At 43.9% G+C, this 19047-nt stretch overlaps 1 protein-coding gene across 2 annotated transcripts in view; it reads right to left on the reverse strand.

The window, feature by feature from the left end:
- LOC138446664 (ATP-binding cassette sub-family C member 4-like) overlaps positions 1–18218 on the reverse strand; it is a 126555-nt gene extending 108337 nt beyond the window's left edge. For both annotated transcript variants that reach the window (XM_069601883.1, XM_069601882.1), the window contains exons 1-4: positions 17535–18218; positions 9629–9739; positions 9030–9150; positions 5–223 (exon numbers count right to left, since the gene is read on the reverse strand). In XM_069601883.1, coding sequence (XP_069457984.1) covers positions 5–223; positions 9030–9150; positions 9629–9739; positions 17535–17794 — 711 coding nt within the window. In that variant the 5' untranslated portion in view covers positions 17795–18218. The remainder of the gene's footprint in view (positions 1–4; positions 224–9029; positions 9151–9628; positions 9740–17534) is intronic.
- Positions 18219–19047: the final 829 nt, after the last annotated feature.

Raw genomic sequence — 19047 nt, forward strand, 5'->3', positions numbered from 1 at the left:
TTACCTTGCAGTAGATCATATGGGATGTGGCCACTCTAAGCCTCATCCCTGCACACTGAAAATGATTGAGGTACAAGTGGTGCAGAATGGCCCACAGGAGCACACAAGCACTCAGCACTGCAGCGCAGACAGAGGCATCATATAAAGCACCAGGAACTTTGGGATCTTCAAAGTAACTAATCATTTTCCCCAAAAGTAAGGGCAGAACTACTCTGGTGCATTCCTGAAAGAAAAAAGTCTCCATTAGAAATTCAAGTCACACCCATTTTTCTTAACACAAGCTTAACTTTTATTTTTGCTCATTAAAAAGCATTTTAACAAAATGCTACATCCATGGCTCATCTAAAAGAAAAATGTACAGATCCACTATCTTCTATAAGACAAGCAGTTTTAACCTTAGGCAAGAATTTCATGTTGAAAGACAATAAAGCCTTAGCACATTGTGCTTAGTACACTGTGGATACTCAATAAATATCACCACTAGTGCCTTAGAATGCACTTGGCAACATGCCAAGTGACTCTTTGCCTAAGATGAACAAAGAAAAAGGTAGCAGAGAAGGGTAAGAAATTTGTTTCTCTATGAACAAGCCCTGCTCACAGTTGGCCCTTGTTCCCATTCTCTCATCATCCCAGCCCAACAGAAAATAAAGATGGTTTATGTACAGGAAGCATGCTCTTGCCATCACCTTCTGCTTTAAGAGCCTTTTAGAACTGAAACATTGGCACAAGGGCTTCTTATGAAAGTTGCTCAGTTGTGTCTGACTCTTTGTGACCCCCTGAACTATACAATGCATGGAATTCTCCAGGCCAGAATACTGGAGTGGGTAGCCTTTCCCTTCTCTAGGGGGTCTTCTCAACCTAGGGATCGAACCCAGGTCTCCCAACTTGCAGGCAGATTCTTTACCAGCTGAGCCACAAGGGAAGCCTAAGAATACTGGAGTGGGTAGCCTGTCCCTTCTCCAGCGGATCTTCCCAATCCAGGAATCAAACCAGGGTCTCCTGCATTGCAGGTGGATTCTTTACCAATTGAGCTATATGGGAAGCCCAAGACATTGGCACAAACACATCCAATCTTTTCCACCCTAAACTGTACATCCAGAGATTAATAGAATGGAGTCCAGCTTCAGTTGGAGCATCACAAGGAAACCAGGCTGGGGAGGTTCCTAGGCTCTCAGCCCCAGGGAACACTGTGTTAATAAGTCTCTACCCTTTAGAAGCTGGGATGTTCCTTGGAGTCAAAAATTAAACATGGCAGAAGCCAAGCTAAAAAAAAAATGCCATCCATGGTTCTCCATCTAACAAACACTGCAGGTGTTGCTTTGGAAGAAATATTACAAATCTCTTTCCCAAGGCAAAAATCAAATCTTAAACCAGTGAGTTGGGAGGCACTTAGGCTTAATTCCTGAGTAAGACTTAGGGACAGCAATTTTCTTTCCCAAAACTAAAGAAACACTTGCTCATCCTGCCAAACAGTCACTCCATCCCACAACCTACCTCTTCCCTCTAGTCACCCCCTAAAGGTTCCCTTCTCCTCTATTAAGGAAAATCAAACAATCAATACAAATCCAAGTCACCAAAAGTAAATACCTCCACCCTCAACATCATTTCTTCCACAGACTTCTCAAAAGACAAAATGCCAAAACTCTGGAAATCTTTCAGGAACTTGACTTTCAAAAAAGATTTTACTTTTAAGCAATACTTTTTAAATTTAATACAGAAAGTCAAGGTGGCTCATGTACAGGAGAAAAAGCTGGGCCATTTCTAACAGTCAAGAGAATAGGACATAACCCCCACCACTCCTCACCTCTCAGGGGAGGGGACTGAGTAAACTCACACTGGCTCTTTGAGGTCATCCCACTTACATACCAGCATGTGGAAGACTTATCTCTAAGAGGGAATCCCTGATGACCTGGGATGTCTGTGGGTCCCCATGGAGGTATATGCAGGGCCCAGGCATGCTGGGGACTTGCTGGATGTTCTGTTTTAATTATTGTTGGTTTTTCAAGAGCTCCACATCAACATCAGCCTGCCATTTGTTTTTCTGAGCATCATAATTCTTTCTCTCATAGGACAGAGATTTTAATACTTCAAAATCCTAACTTGAAAAGCCTCACCTTGGACTGACACTTCCTGCCTCTTCCTTCTGGTGCTGCCAGGAGTGCCTGCACCGTGGGTGGTCACAGCACGTGGCTCGGGAATCATGGATGATCTACAAGGTGTTCTGTGCACCAGAGGAATTAAAAGAGGGCTGGAGGTCATAAAGAAAATGTATTTGCATTTTAGAGCTTCCCAGGTAGCCCTAGTAATAAAGAACTCGCCTGCCAATGCAGGAGATGTAAGAGTTCCTGGTTCAATTCTTGGGTTGGGAAGATCCCCTGGAGGAAGGCATGGCAACCCACTCTGGTATTCTTGCCTGGAGAATCCCATAGCCAGAGGAGCCTGGTGGCCTAAGGTCCATAGGGTCTCAAACAGTCAGACATGACTATAGTGATTTAGCAGGCAGCACATTTGCATTTGAGAGAATTCTGGGCTGAGTTTAGATCTTCTACCATCTCAAATATAATGACCAACAAGTAGCACAGACAGAAGATCACAAAATGAGACATTGCTTTATAAAATCAGTTACTTAACTAACATTCTTTCCATCCAACTTAGTAACTAGCTTTAATCATCCCAAATTCAAAACAGCACCTGAAAAAGATCTTTAAAATGTAAAAAAAAAATTTAAAAAAAAAGGCTATATCATTACTAGCTTTGTCATGAGAAATCATTTTTTTGTAACTTCTCCGAAGAGTAGATTGTCAACAACCAAGATTAGGCAAACAGGAGTATTTGTATTGTATTTCAGGCTTCTTTTGGTGGACAGGAAAAAAAACAAACAAACTCTAAGGTTCACTTCTCCTTAAGTTTTAATGGCCCTCAACTTCTGGAATATCACTGCATTAGAATGAAGAGTTCTGCCAGTTATAACCCTAATACCACAAAGTTAGAAGGAGTTTCATATGCCAGTCAGCATCCTTACCTGGGGAATCAAGGCCACTCCTAGTTTTACACTGTAAACCACCAAGACATTGGCTTAAACAACATGAACAAGCAACTCCCTCCTGAGAGAAAGTCCAGTCCTGGCACTTAACAGTTGATTTATCTGCTATCCACCCAGGGACGGTCTGGCCCCACCCAACTCTCACACTAAGACCTAGGTTTGGAGTATACCTTCTGTGTGGGGAAGTGTATTTGGAAAACAGGAGAACTGCTCCACATCCTAGTAACTGACCTGGGGTTCTCATTCTCGCTTAGCAAATGCACCCCCAGAATCACAGATGTACTGGGTCTCAGCAAGCAACCAGGAGCACTTAGCAACAACATAGAGGACTCAACCTCTGCCCAGATCATCAGTCCCAACATAGTCACCATCCAAGACCCAATGTCTTCTCATTGGTCCATGCAGGGAGCCCATCTGGAGCAATGTCATAAGAGTATGGATAGATTTAGAGTTAGCTCTCCAGGGCAGCCATAAATTAATCCATTGGGAATAGTAATTAGGGCAAAGTGGCTTACTAAAGGGCTCCTGATCCATCTGAACTCAACATGACATGCTGCCAGTGTCAGAGTCCTAGTCACTTCCAGTATTGGGGGAAGATGTGGTCCAATCTGGACTCTGCCCTCATTTATGATCCTTAATCTGACATCCTGTTCCAGGGAGTTCTTAGTATCCCATTTCTTATCCTTAGGCCAAGTTCAGGACACATGTGTCTGAGATCATGAAGACAAAGCTCTCAAGACAAGCCTTCCTGATCATGGACAAACTTCCAGTCATCAAGATGATCGGGCTCATAAGTCAGAGTGCCTGAGAAGGAACCTCAGTCTGTCCTTGACTCTTCATATGACCGCTGCTGCTGCTGCTAAGTTGCTTCAGTCGTGTCCAACTCTGTGCAACCCCATAGATGGAAGCCCATCAGGCTCCCCCATCCTTGGGATTCTCCTGGCAAGAACACTGGAGTGGGTTGCCATTTCCTTCTCCAATGCATGAAAGTGAAAATTGAAAGTGAAGTCACTCAGTTGTATCTGACTCTTAGTGACTCCATGGACTGCAGCCTACCAGGCTCCTCCATCCATGAGATTTTCCAGGCAAGAGTACTGGAGTGGGATGTCATTGCCTTCTGTCATATGACCGCAGACACAACTATTTGAACAGAGTGCCTCTCTTCTAAAATGGAAGTAACATAATATCTATGACTTAATTGAATTAGCTAAAGTATTTGGTGATATGACATGCAAAGTGCTTATAGCATTTTTGATACATAATGTTTTTGGAGTACTTACTATTGTACTGCTACACTATTAACAGTACTGCTGCCCCTGCCATCACCACTACTACTGAGTATGATCCTCTGTTACTGCCACTAGTACTTCTAGTACAACAGAGGATGAGCCCCCACATTTACCAGGTCCTTGACTCCCCACTTCTCTGCCATGACCACCCAACAACCAGCCTCCTGAAAGAGGGACCAGGGCTCTACCAGTTGCACCTTATGCAGCCCCAGGCCTGGCCTTCCTTGATCCTTAGCAGGAACCATGACTGGGGCTGGGAAACTGTGGAATCAACACTTCACCCTGCCACAAGGAAGGCACTGCAATATCTGGGTGGTCAGAGCCCTCTTAAAGGTAGCACTCTCCCCCATATACCTGTCCCAAAGCCTCTGGCACAACGGCTAATCCACCCATGTCATTAATGAGAATTCAACCTGCTAGGACCATCCAGTCACCAGTGAATTGACAGATTTTCTAGTTTCTTCAGTTGTGCAGGGTGGACTTCACCTACCTATCTGCCTGCACACTCTTCAGAAGAAAAAACCATTAAATAAGAGCCACACCTTCCATCTGTAAACCACCTGTAAATCACTTCACCCCCAATACAATGGAATGATGACAACTCACCACCTTCTCCACCTAAAACTCCCCTTTCTCAGTAACTGTATCTTCCATCCCTCCTGCTCCCACACACTCACAGGCCACCCGTGTCCCTAAGACAGCTCTGAGGGACCACAAAGAGCATGAGCCACCCAAGGGGGTCTGCAGTAGACTTCCAGCAGGCTCAGCCAGAACAGGGGAGCTGATGGCGTTGTGTCCCCAAGTGAAACTGTCTCAGTGTGGGACCTTGACCCAGGTTCTTCAGGGTCATGGAGGTCACTGAGCTCATGGCTTTCTACTCTGGTTTTCCTTGCACACCCCTTTCTCCACACTCTGCCAATCCCCGATACCAAGACTCCCCCTTCAATCAGAAAGCCACCCCTACAGCCAGAACAGAAACCAGCATGGAGGGTGAATGAATTCATGGTGAAACTTGAGCTCCTCCACATGGAGGTTTTGGCTCACAGTGCCAGCCCTTGGGGAAGTGGGAAGCCCAGGGAAGGATGTGCTCTTGGAGTTCTGGGCAGCTGCAGCCCAGATGCAGGGTCCCAGGTTCTGTTCCCCTGGAAGGGGAGAGGTGATGATCCTATCTTAGGAAATCATTTATCACATGTGACCTGGTCAAATTAATTATTATTTGCTGAGTAGCTATAAAGAACTCCTTATTGCAAAATTCAGACTTAAATTGAAGAAAGATGGGAAAACCACTGACTATTCAGGTACAACTTAAATCAAATCCCTTATGATTATACAGTGGAAGTAACAAATAGATTCAAGGGATTGATTAGATCTGATAGACTAAGTACCTGAAGAAATACGGACAGAGTACATGACATTGTACAGCAGGCAGGGATCAAGACCATCCCCAAGAAAAAGAAATGCAAAAGGGCAAAATGGTTGTCTGAAGAGGCCTTACAAATAGCTGAGAAAAGAAGAGAAGCTAAAGTCAAAGGAGAAAAGGAAATATATATCCACCTGAATGCAGAGTTCCAAAGAATAGCAAGGAGAGATAAGAAAGCCTTCCTTATTGATCAATGCATAGAAAGAGAAGAAAACAATAGAATGACAAAAACTAGAGATTTCTTCAAGAAAATTAGAGATACCAAGAGAACTTCATGCGAAGATGAGTACAACAAAGGACAGAAACCGTAAGGACCTAAGAGAAGCAGAAGATATTAAGAAGAGGTGGAAAGAATACACAGAAGAACTATACAAAACAGATCTTCATGAGCCAGATAGTCAGGATGGTGTGATCACTCACTTATAGCCAGACATCCTGGAGTGCATAGTAAAGTGAGCCTTAGGAAGCATCACCATGAACAAAGCTAGTGGAGGCGATGGAATTCCAGTTGAGCTATTGCAAGTCCTAAGTGATGATTCTGTGAAAGTGCTGCACTCAATGTGCCAGCAAATTTTGAAAACTCAGCAGAGGCCACGGGACTGGAAATGGTCAGCTTTCATTCCAATCCCAAAAAGACAATGCCAAAGAATGTTCAAACTACCGCACAACTGCATTCATCTTGCACTCTAGCAAAGCAATGCTCAAAATTCTCCAAGTGTGGCTTCAACAGTATGTGAATGGAGAAATTCCAGAAGTTCAAGCTGGATTTGGAAAAGGCAGAGGAACCAGAGATCAAATTGCCAACATCCGTCAGATTGTAGAAAAAGCAGTAGAATTCCAGAAAAACATCTACTTCTGCTTTATTGACTATACCAAAGCCTTTGACTATGTGGATCACAGCAAACTGTGGAAAATTCTTAAAGAGATGGGAATACACCAGATCACCTTATCTGCCTCCTAAGAAATCAAAATATAGGTCAGGAAACAACAATTAGAACCAGACATGGAACAACAGACTGGTTCCAAATTGGGAAAGGAGTTACATCAAGGCTGTATATTGTCACCTTGCTTATTTAATTTATATGCAGAGTACATCATGCAAAATGCCTGGATGGATGAAACACAAGCTGGAATCAAGATTCCAGGAGAAATAGCAATAACCTCAGATATCCAGATGACACCATCCTTATGGCAGAAAGTAAAGAGGAACTGAGGAGCCTCTCAATGAAAATGAAAGAGGAGAGTGAAAAAGCTGGCTTAAAACTCAACATTCAAAAAGTGAATATCATTGCATCTGGTCCCATCACTTCATGTCAAATAGATAGGGAAACAATGGAAACAGTGAGAGACTATATTTTCTGGGGCTCCAAAACCACTGCATATGGTGACTGCAGCCATGAAATTATTATTATTTTTTTTTTACTTTACAATATTGTATTGGTTTTGCCATACATCAACATGAATCCACCACGGGTGTACATGTGTTCCCAATCCTGAACCCCCCTCCCACCTCCTTCCCCATACTATCCCTCAATAGACACATGCTCCTTGGAAGAAAAACTACGAACCACCTAAACAGCATATTAAAAAACAGAGACATTGCTGACAAACATCCGACTAGTCAAAGCTATGGTTTTTCCAGTAGCCAAGTATGGATGTGAGAGTTGGACCATAAAGAAGACTGAGCACCGAAGAACTGATGCTTTTGAACTGTGGTGTTGAAGAAGACTCTTGGGAGTTCCTTGGACTGCAAGGAGATCCAACAAGTCAATCCTAAAGGACTTGATCCTGAATAGTCACTAAAGGACTGAAGCTGAAGCTCCAATACCCTGCCCACCTGATTCAAGGAACTGACTCACTGGAAAAGACCATGATGCTGGGAAAGATTGAAGGTAGAAAGAGAAGGGGATGACAGAGGATTGAGATGGTTGGATGGCATCACCTACTTGACGGACATGATTTTGAGAAAGCTCCAGGAGTTGCTGATGGACAGGGAAGCATGACATGTTGCAGTCTCAAAGAGTTAGACATGCCTGATCAACTGCACTGAACTGAGCACCTGTTAAATGTCATATGTTACTGGGGCTTTGCCCCAAGTTTGCTTCCTCCAAACTACATATTCCTTGAGGTCTTCAGTTGAGTTCAGTTCAGTCGCTCAGTCGTGTCTGACTCTTTGCGACCCTATGAATCACAGCACGACAGGCCTCCTTGTCCATCATCAACTCCCAAAGTTCACTCAGACTCATGTCCATTGAGTCAGTAATGCCATCCAGCCATCTCATCCTCTGTCAGCCCCTTCTCCTCCTGCCCCCAATCCCTCCCAGCATCAAAGTCTTTTCCAATGAGTCAACTCTTCTCATGAGGTGGCCAAAGTACTGGAGCTTCAGCTTCAGCATCATTCCCTCCAACTAAATCCCAGGGCTGATCTCCTTCAGAATGGACTGGTTGGATCTCCTTGCAGGCCAAGGGACTCTCAAGAATCTTCTCCAACACCACAGTTCAAAAGCATCAATTCTTCGGTGCTCAGCTTTCTTCACAGTCCAACTCTCACATCCATACATGACCACTGGAAAAACCATAGCCTTGACTAGATGGACCTTTGTTGGCAAAGTAATGTCTCTGCTTTTCAATATGCTATCTAGTTTGGTCATAACTTTCCTTCCAAGGAGTAAGCATCTTTTAATTTCATGGCTGCAGTCACCATCTGCATTGATTTTGCAGCCCCCAAAAATAAAGTCTAACATTTTTTCCACTGTTTCCCCATCTATTTCCCATGAAGTGATGGGATCAGATGCCATGATCTTCATTTTCTGAATGCTGAGCTTTAAGCCAACTTTTTCACTCTTCACTTTCACTTTCATCAAGAAGCTTTTTAGTTCCTCTTCACTTTCTGCTGTAAGGGTGGTGTCATCTGCATATCTGAGGTTATTGATATTTCTCCCAGCAAGCTTGATTCCAGCTTGTGCTTCTTCCAGCCCAGCATCTTAGGATACTCTTTTGATCAAGGATTAATTTTAGCATTTATATCATTTACTGAGCACCAACAATGTCCTAACATGGTCTAAAATGTCTTTGCTTTTCAGTGTTTCCTCCCATGATACTATGTGTTAATTGGTTAAAAGACAAATAGTAATCTCCAGAGGACCAATTCCCTAGGTAAATGCCTGTTTATGCTGAAGATAAACACAACCACTGGGCTACAGGATGTTAAACCACTGGTCTCTCTCACCAGTCACATCCATCTCAGTATGGGCCCACATACAATGAAAGCCTTTACCTCAAAAAATATAAAAATTGCAGATAACAAACAGGATTTCCAGTAGCACTTTATGATTGCTTTCTTTAAAGAAGGCTTTTGTCCATTTTTCTCAGCTCTCTCAACTTCTTGCTTCCAGTACCTGTGATGAGAAAAAGCACAGTAAAGGACAGCTCTGCCATAGGGAAAATGGGGGAGGGGCCAGAGTGGAAGATAAGCCTTCACTACAGGGCGCTCTGTGGCTGCCCCAGAGATACTGGCTAACTGTTCACAGGGCTCCTGAAAGACGAGTGGTGTAGACTGAAGCCCCAGAAAAACAGGCCTAGAGGCTTTGCTGGATTCACAGGTCATGAGCAGCTCAGAAGTGTAGACACTGTCCTGCAGGGACACTGCCTCTGGGGACAGAGCTTGGCCTCCAGGGCCTTGGCTGTGGGCTCCCTTCACATCCACAGATGCATAGGGAACACAGTCTCTCCCAGCCTCCAAAGTGGGCGAGTGAACGTGCAGAGTCAGGGGAGGAGGCTCAGAAGAACCCAGAGGAAGGCAAAGTCCCCGCACACCTTTAGCCCTACATGGAAATTCTCACTCTTCCTCCCCTTCTTCTTGCTGTCTGTGCTCACCCTTGCAGCTCTTCTCCAAGGTGCTGGGAGCAATCTTCTGGATGCACTGAGTGTATCTCATTTTCTTTCAATCTCCATTTGTGACCAAATAGGAAAAAGGGGTTTATCCACCTGTTAAAAATTAAGAGAAAAGAAAAATGGTATATATTCAAATTATACAACTCTAATTAGAATCCTACATTCCTGGGCTTTGTAAAAAAAAAAATAGTCTACACTGTAAATATATAGAAATATGAAAGAAAAAAAATTGGATATTTACACATGCAGATGACACCACCCTTATGGCAGAAAGTGAAGAGGAACTAAAAAGCCTCTTGATGAAGGTGAAAGAGGAGAGTGAAAAAGCTGGCTTAAAGCTCAAAATTCAGAAAACAAAGATCATGGCATCTGGTCCCATCACTTCATGGGAAATAGATGGGGAAACAGTGGAAACAGTGTCAGACTTTTATTGAGGGGGCTCCAAAATCATTGCAGATGGTGACTGCAGCCATTAAACTAAGAGACACTTACTCCTTGGAAGGAAAGTTATGACCAATTTAGATAGCATAGCAGAGACATTACTTTGCCAACAAAGGTCCATCTAGTCAAGGCTATGGTTTTTCCAGTGGTCATGTATGGATGTGAGAGTTGGACTGTGAAGAAAGCTGAGCACCGAAGAATTGATGCTTTTGAATTGTGGTGTTGGAGAAGACTCTTGAGAGTCCCTTGGACTGCAAGGAGATCCAACCAGTCCATTCTGAAGGAGATCAGCCCTGGGATTTCTTTGGAAGGAATGATGCTAAAGCTGAAACTCCAGTACTTTGGCCACCTCATGAGAAGAGTTAACTCATTGGAAAAGACTGATTCTGGGAGGGATTGGGGGCAGGAGGAGAGGGGGACGACCGAGGATGAGATGGCTGGATGGCATTACTGACTTAATGGATGTGAATTTGAGTGAACTTTGGGAGATGGTGATGGACAAGGAGGCCTGGCTTGCTGCGATTCATGGGGTCGCAAAGAGTCGGACATGACTGAGTGACTGAACTGAACTGTCTGGCTCTATATCCTCAAAGACCCTAGAAGCAATGACACACTAGTAGCAAAGAACACTCCTGACCCAAATCTCAAAGTTATTTTTTTTTTCAACATACACAATTATTTTTTTCTTGTGGTGAGAACTTTTAAGGTCAACTCTCAGCAGCTTTCAAATATGCAATAAAGCACTATAACTGTGGTCACTCCACCAGACATTACATTCCCATGACTTACTTATTTTAGGGAAGTCTGTCCCTTTGGCCCCCTCTACCCAGATCCTGTCTTATTAATATCTTTCTTCTCTAAAAGGAACCAAGGTTCCTTGAAGAAATGGCTGGTTCCAAGGTTGGGGCAGTGTGTTTTAGCACCTGATAATCACCTTTTTAAATTGCAATATAAATGCCTGACATTAAGCTTTGAAGACATACACCTCAAAGCTATCCATCTCCAATGAACATGAGTTAGTTATACAACTAGATAAAGAGCCAGACTGCCCCACCCATGAAGTTCCCTTTTTCAGAACATGCTGGTTGGCCTGATAACAGACCATCTCACTGACTGCTTGCTTCTCCCTTCCCGCACTTTAATTCCCGCTCTTATTTTTTAAATTCACCAATAGAGTGAACCTGCTAAATCCTAGCACACTCCACCCTCGATCCCCAAAAGGCAGAACACCAGGTCCAAGCTCTTTCGCTCACTAGTTTTCACAGTCTATTTCTCTCTTTCTGCCTAGGACCGCATTATGTAGATCCAGGCATGCCTTGTACTCTTCAGGTCATGTGAGTGATACACCTTGACATTTGAAAGTTCCCTGATGGTTGTTGCTAAGACGTGTCTCACAATCCTAAGAATCACAAGGGCCAGTCCAACCACAACACTGGCTCTGGAAGGGGAATGCCTGTGGGGGCTGCTGTAACTAGTACAGGCCAAGATGAGCAGAGCCCCAGGCATTCCCACCAACCGCATCACTATCTACAGGCTGAGACCAACAGGCAGAGAAAGTAGAAGATGGACCTGGGACAACTAGCACCATAAAATAAGGAAGCACTCAAGGAATCATGAGGATATGTAGGAGGACAGAGAAGCCAGCTTGAATGGCTCTTGCTAAACAAATCTGGGATTCTTTAGGCATCAAAATAAATGGCAATGAATCACAATCCATTAAATAACAAAAGGATCCATGAATCCATACTGCTACATATACATGAGAGAAGGGAAAGCTCTTGTATTCAAGAATGCAAATAAACATAGAATGAACAATGGAGTTAAAAAATTATCATTGGAAGCTACACCTAGTGGCTGAAAGTTTGATGTGCAGCATGGTATTCATATAACCTCAAATAATCTTTCTGCAAATTACTTATTAACTATAAAATGAAATGGGCTTCCCTGGTGATCAGCTGGTAAAGAATCTGCCTGCAATGTGGGATACCTGGGTTCGATCCCTAGGTTGGGAAGGTCCCCTGGAGGAGGGAACAGCTACCCACTCTGTTATTCTGGCTATATAGTCCATGGGATCACAGAGTTGGACATGACTAAGCAACTTTCACTTCACTTCATAAAATGAAAAACAGTAACTGTATAGAGGGTTCCTCCAAACCCTGTTCAAATTGATTATGTATTAGTTACATTGCTAATAATATGCAGAAATAGCCCAAGGATTAACACTATTTTACTGGGTAAGGAAATTTCCAAAACCAGACAATAATAACCCATGAGCAGAGTTCATGTTTCTCTTATTTATTGCATTATTCCTAGTACAATATGGGTACAGAAGACATGTTTAGGAATTATTTTTTAAGTAAATGAATGTCTATGAATTATTAAAGAAGGAATAAGAGAGACTGAATTTCAGATTTTGCTAACCCTGGTAACTTGACACCTCTAAGGAACTCCAGTCCAGGAGTCTGAAGACTGGACCCAAGCACTGAGGACCAGGGCCTCAATTGTCCTCTACTCCAATTTTCCACTCCAGGTGAGAATCACCATGACCTTTAATATCTGTTGCTCTAAATTTCCTTCTAAAACAAAATTTGAATATAACTTTGGGATATTCTAAATCTTGCTTAGGGCTGTAGTTATTGTATAAAGTTACCAAAACTCATCAAACGAAATGCTTAGGAAAGGGTAACAGATCAAGATCAGAGAAAGGGCCCTGGAGAGCTCACCCAGCCTTCATCAACAACATGTGGATTTTCTGACTGTTAATGAAGAACAACAAGATTCATACAAGTAGTATTCTGAAAATGGTACCAAGAATACTGGTTTGATATTATACTTTTCTATGCTTTCATGGTTGAATTACTGAGGACCTAACAGGACCAATCTCTCTAAACCATGTCAGCACTCAGCCAGTTCACGTCCCCCTCATGTCATCAGTTTCTCTGACAAGAATCTCTGGAGAGTCTGTCTTAATACCAGTGACAGTTTCCACGTCCACACTCCCTTTGCAAGGGGACAGTTCACTGACTTTGATGTGACCAGTGTCAGGGTAGTGAGGATGTAACCGCTCTCTGAAGGGCTAAGTGCTTCTGGTCCAAGGCCCTGCCCCACCCTCATTTCTGGGGACAGGTCCTGCACTCACCCCAACCTGCTGGCCTCTGGGATGAGGGTGGAGAGAAATGCAGAGCTCACCCCAGAGGCTGCAGTGAGGACAGCAGGGACATCACCAGGGAGAGTCTCAGCAGACTGGACACGGTTCATAAATTGTGCCACTGATTTCCAATAATGGTAAAAGGAAGCATCATTCAATAAACCATGACGGGAAGAAGAGCTGTTTCAGAAAAAAGGAGGAGGACTATCTTATATCAAATTCTAAAAGAAATTTTAGCTGCCTTTATTCTTATAAATGAAACAAAAATGCTGAAATAAAATGTTTACAGAGAGGTAGATGATGCTAGAATTTTAAAAAGGTTAAAAAACAATAGGAGAAATCAACATAAATAATGATAGCTCTAAAGTAAAGGACAAATGAAAATCTGGAAAAATATTATAAGCATTATTGAAAATCATTTCAAAATATAAATTCCTCAGAGAGAAAAAAATCTATTAATAGATAATTCAAAGAAACACAAATAAATGGTCAATAGATGTGTTTCCAAAGAAAAGTTCCATCTATATAGATCAATAAATTCAAATTCAAAATCAATACAATATTGTAAAGTAAAATAAAATCTGAAAAAAAATTGTTTCATATTTTTTTAACTTTAGACCTTGAAAAAATGTAATTCACATACTCAAAGTTGGCAATAAAATAGGCACACTATGAGCTACCATGAGGGCAAACTGGCAGTTTCTTAGTGGTCCAGATATTAAGACTCAGAGCTTTCACAGCCAAGAGCCTAAATTCTATTACTAGTCAGAAACTTAGATTCCACATGCAGTGCAGTGTGGTGAAAATATAGAAGAGGGCAAATTGATCTGAACATTGTGGAAAACAATTCAACCTTTCACCAGTTATCGTATTCCTAGGACTATAGAAAAAGCAAAGATACACCAAAGTACATGTTCATGGTTATGCATATCATAATTAGCAATAAACTAGAAGGAAATGGCAACCCACTCCAGTGTTCTTGCCTGGAGAAACCCATGGACGGAGGAGCCTGGTGGGCTACAGTCCATGGGCTACAGTCCATGGGGTCGCAAAGAGTCGGGCACGACTGAGCGACTTCACTTCTCTTCACATTAAACTAAAGTACAAGATTTCATAAATGACAATTAAATACCATGTTCTGAACATAACTTAATGTCATAAATAAATGTTAAACACAGAAAATTAAGAAGGAATCAAGATTAAAAACTAGTTTTATAGAAAAGATGGATGCATGTGCACAGGTATACAAAAAAAGTTCTGGAGGAAAGATTAAGAAACAACCAAAATATCAGAAAATCTATATGATAACAGAAATAAATCCTACTTTCTTCTATAGCTTTAAGTGTCTTACAGAAATAGAAAAATGTTTATCGTTTTAAAAAATCCACAACAACTACCATTAGCTATAACGTAGACTGCTCTTAGACCCTAACTCTAAACTGTGTTGTGAAAACACTAGAAAGCCAGTGAGGCCATTTGTATAAAATCAGTAAGCTAGTTACTGGCATCACTTACAAGTTTAGAAAGCTGATGAAATTTAAGAAAAAAAAAATACCCAATGAGAAGATGAAAACATGGTTTTTCTCTACAAGTTGGGTCTTGTCTCTGGGTGGCATTTTCTGGCTGGACTCATTTCCACTTTTCCAGGTCAGCAAGTGGGGGACACAAGGAAATCATGAGGGCACCTCAGACTTTACATACAAGATGGCAATCATGGTCAACAACCAACTTCACAAAGTCTAACCCCCTTTAAAAAAGTTAATAGTGAAGTAACAGTGCCAATGGGAGGAATGACTTAAAGCAGAAGCCAGCCTCCACCTTCCATCAGAATCACCTGGAGCTTGTTTAAGAGTTTCTAACTTTACAGAACTGGTCTAGAAGGAGCACGGTGGGGAATTTCATTTTTTTTTTCAATGAATATTAGCTATTATCATAATTTTTTTTTAATTTTATTTTTTTTATTTTTTATTTTTTATTTTTTTTTTAATCTTTAATTCTTACATGCGTTCCCAAACATGACCCCCCCTCCCACCTCCCTCCCCACAACATCTCTCTGGGTCATCCCCATGCACCAGCCCCAAGCATGCTGCGCCCTACGTCAGACATGGACTGGCGATTCAATTCTTACATGATAGTATACATGTTAGAATGTCATTCTCCCAAATCTTCCCACCCTCTCCCTCTCCCTCTGAGCCCAAAAGTCCGTTATACACATCTGTGTCTTTTTTCCTGACTTGCATACAGGGTCGTCATTGCCATCTTCCTAAATTCCATATATATGTGTTAGTATACTGTATTGGTGTTTTTCTTTCTGGCTTACTTCACTCTGTATAATTGGCTCCAGTTTCTTCCATCTCATCAGAACTGATTCAAATGAATTCTGTTTAACGGCTGAGTAATACTCCATTGTATATATGTACCACAGCTTTCTTATCCATTGAATTTCATTTTTAACAAGATCCCAGGTGACAAGGATGCTGCTGGTCTGAGAGCCAGATTCTGAAAACAGCTGTCCTAAAGCTTTATTATAGAATGTTTCACATGCATCATCTCCAACCGCAAGAACTTTAAGAACTTTGAGAAATTCCTACCAACAAGACCAAAGACGTGTTTGGAATTGCCTTCTCCCTGAATTTAAGAACAAGTGTCCACAAAGGCAGCTCAGTACAGCAGTCACATACAGGATAACACAGTCTGGGGAGACAGATGGCCTGGTTTGTGATCCAACTCCACCACTTACTAGCTGTGTGATATAGGCAATTTACTCAGCCTCTCTGCTTCAGTGCCTCTCTTCCTTCTGGTGTGAGGTAATAGCTCCTTCCCCTCCAGCAGGAAAACTGGAAATAGGTGCCTACCCAAATCAATAAGAAGTCTTCACTTTCCCATTTCCACACACACACACACACATTTTGCAAATCTACAAATAGAACATGCCGGGAGAGTTGCCTGCCCTGCAGAAGTTAAGGAGACATGTGTCTATTTTGTTATTATTTACAGTAACCACCCCTACACTCCTACTTCTAGGCCTCTCTTGCCTTAAGGGCTGCCAAATGGCCAAGAGACGTAGCTACACACACTGAACATACTACCATGAAGATAAGCACATTGGCTCCCATGCCATGAGGATCCCCTATATCTTCCCCTTAAAAAAGGAAATGTCAGAATTTATGGGAAATATGAATGGGTTAGGGTCTAGAAACAAAAAAAATCCAATTATCATCCGAGAGCAATTAAAACCCAAAGGTTCAGGCACAGCTAGTTAGTAGTCCCAGTTACCAGAGGGAAAACTGTCTTACACCTCTCTGTGCTGTTTTTCATCTGTGTGTGTTTCCTCCCATCTCAGGGACCCCTGAGTGATTTCAGGACCAAATGACTCCTAGGTAGAACCACCTGCATCAAGGCCTTTCACCTCTTCTCCAAAGGCTAAAGATCTGGATAAGACCCCACAGCCTTCAGTGACCTTATCCCCCAAGTGGTCCTCAAAGGTGAAAGCAGAAATATTCACAACAGGGAAAGGGGCTGTGATCAAATGCACACTCTACTCCAAGCTGTATATCCCAGGCAAAAGCAAAACATGTTCAAGAACAGGGCCCCCATTCATTAAACAAAAAACAATAGTTTTTTTACATACATGAAATTCGTCACAACCAGGTACCAGGACATGCAGTGTGAGCCACACAGGAAGAGAGAGAGGGAGGGAAAGAAAGACATGGTCATAGGCACAGGGACAGACAGAGCCCAGTGCAGCTGGAACCCAGGTGTCATCTAAGTTACATGGGAAATTGTGGGGACATCACTGGAAGATGGCAAAGACATCTAATGGCAGGGCACTAATTAGATAAAGGAAGCTGTTCATAAACTGCTTGCTTGGTGGGGGGATGTGGGGCGGAGAAAGGGTGCAAATTAGTTTAGAACTGGAAATCCTGAGCTGTACTGGGGAAGCCTGCTAAAGGTAGAATGTAAGGATCCAGTTCCTTCTCCGTTTGGGTGGCGACTCCCCCGGGGGCAATCTGGGTTTTTAACCTCCCTGCCTCCTGCTCCAGGGCCCTGGAGGATGCTGGAGCAGCGAGAGGCCAGGCTGGGAAATCCTGCACTCCGGATACCAGGTTTCTGGGTCCCGCTCCTACGTCCAGGACTTCCCCTCACTCCTCACGCCCAGGCGGGGACCACGCGGCGGGAGTGGAGAGGCTCCACCAGCTGCCTGGGCGCCCTCGGAAAATGCTCCCTCGCCCTGATTCTCCCCTTGGTCACTGAAATGTACCTGCGGCGGGCGGGTCACAGCTCAGATGGGGCGCTCACCTGAGAAACAGCAGGGAGCAGAAGTTCGAGTGCAGCAGCGGGTTGGGATTCACCTCCGGGTATACCAAGTGCGTCTTGCCAGCGGCCACGGGCGAGGGCGCGGGGACCGGCGAAGGCTCCGGCGGGGGCTCCGGCGTGGGCTCAGGGGCCGGCGTGGGCTCCGAGGCCGGCGTGGACTCCGGGGCCGGTGTGGGCTCCTGGGCCGGCGTGGACTGGGGCGCGGGAGCCCCTTTGGCAGGGGAGTTGCTCGGACTGCTCATGGTGGCGCCGACGGGGATGCTGGAGGCTCAACCACAGTGCCAGTCCGCTAGGGGGTACCCCAGAACCACCTGCTTCTGGAAATAGAGCGGCAGCTCTTGCCTGGTCCCAGCCTTCTGGGCCACCCTCTAGGCGCCTCTGCCACCACCGTCTGGAGCCCTGAGTCGGGAGCTGTGTGGATAGCGGGAGGAAGGGGTGGCCAGACAGGAGCCACACGCAGGTGCGCGGAGAGGATGCTGGCGCAGCTGATGGAGGCGGGTAGGACGGTGCTGCACTTGGAGTCCTGCACCAGGGCGCCCGCGTTCAGGCACCTGGCTGCAAACTCTGCTGAAGTGAGAGCTATGAGCCCAGGCACCCACCCGGAAAGTGGAGAAAGGAGGTACCAACTCTATCAGCCGCATCTGCTCAGAAACGCCCGTCAGCTGTGGAGAGACCAGGAGAGAGCTGGCCGAAAGAGATAGCACCCCGCCTTCTGGGCACTCTGCCCTCATCAGGACCAAACAAGGGCACTGTGGGAAGTTCTCCAACTGTAATGCAGCAGGACCCTATGGGGCCTTCCTGGGATGGAGCACACCACCTCATGCCCTCTGCCTGCTTCCCTTTTGTAGAAAAGCTTTAGTCTCCCAGATCTCCTCTGAATTACAAGAGGTGGCTCAATAATTGATAATTGGGGCTTTCTTGGTGGCTCAGAGGTAAAGAATCTCCCTGCTAATGCAGAAGACACAGGTTGGATCCCTGGTTGGGGAAAATCCTATATGCCTTGAAGTAACTAACCCTGGGGGCCACAACTCTTGAACCTGTGCTCTAGAATCTGGGAGCAGCAACTATTGAATCCACCTGCCACAGCTATTGAAACCTGCATGCCCCAGAGCCCGTGCTCTACAACAAAAGAAGCCAGTGCAATGAGAAGTCTGCTCAGCTGCAATCAAGACTAGCTCTCTGCTCACTGCAATTAGAGAAAAGCCTGTGCAGCAGTGAAGACCCAGCATAGCCAAAAAGAAATAAAACTATTTTTTTAAAAGACTGAACGAATGTGAACGTGTAGTTTAAAAACAAAATTAAACACTAGATAAGCCATGCAACAGTCACAGAATCTATAGTTCCTCCCTGAAGGACACATTAATAGATAACAATATCAAATGTACATTCCTGAGTTATTCTGCAGATACTAAAACCCCCACCAGATGGAAGAAGTTAACTGTATGATGGCCACAAGCAGGGAGCCCCCACACCAGCTAGAGCCTAAAGACTGATG

Source organism: Ovis canadensis, chromosome 10, assembly GCF_042477335.2.
Source record: "Ovis canadensis isolate MfBH-ARS-UI-01 breed Bighorn chromosome 10, ARS-UI_OviCan_v2, whole genome shotgun sequence".
Classification (NCBI taxonomy): Eukaryota; Metazoa; Chordata; class Mammalia; order Artiodactyla; family Bovidae; genus Ovis; species Ovis canadensis.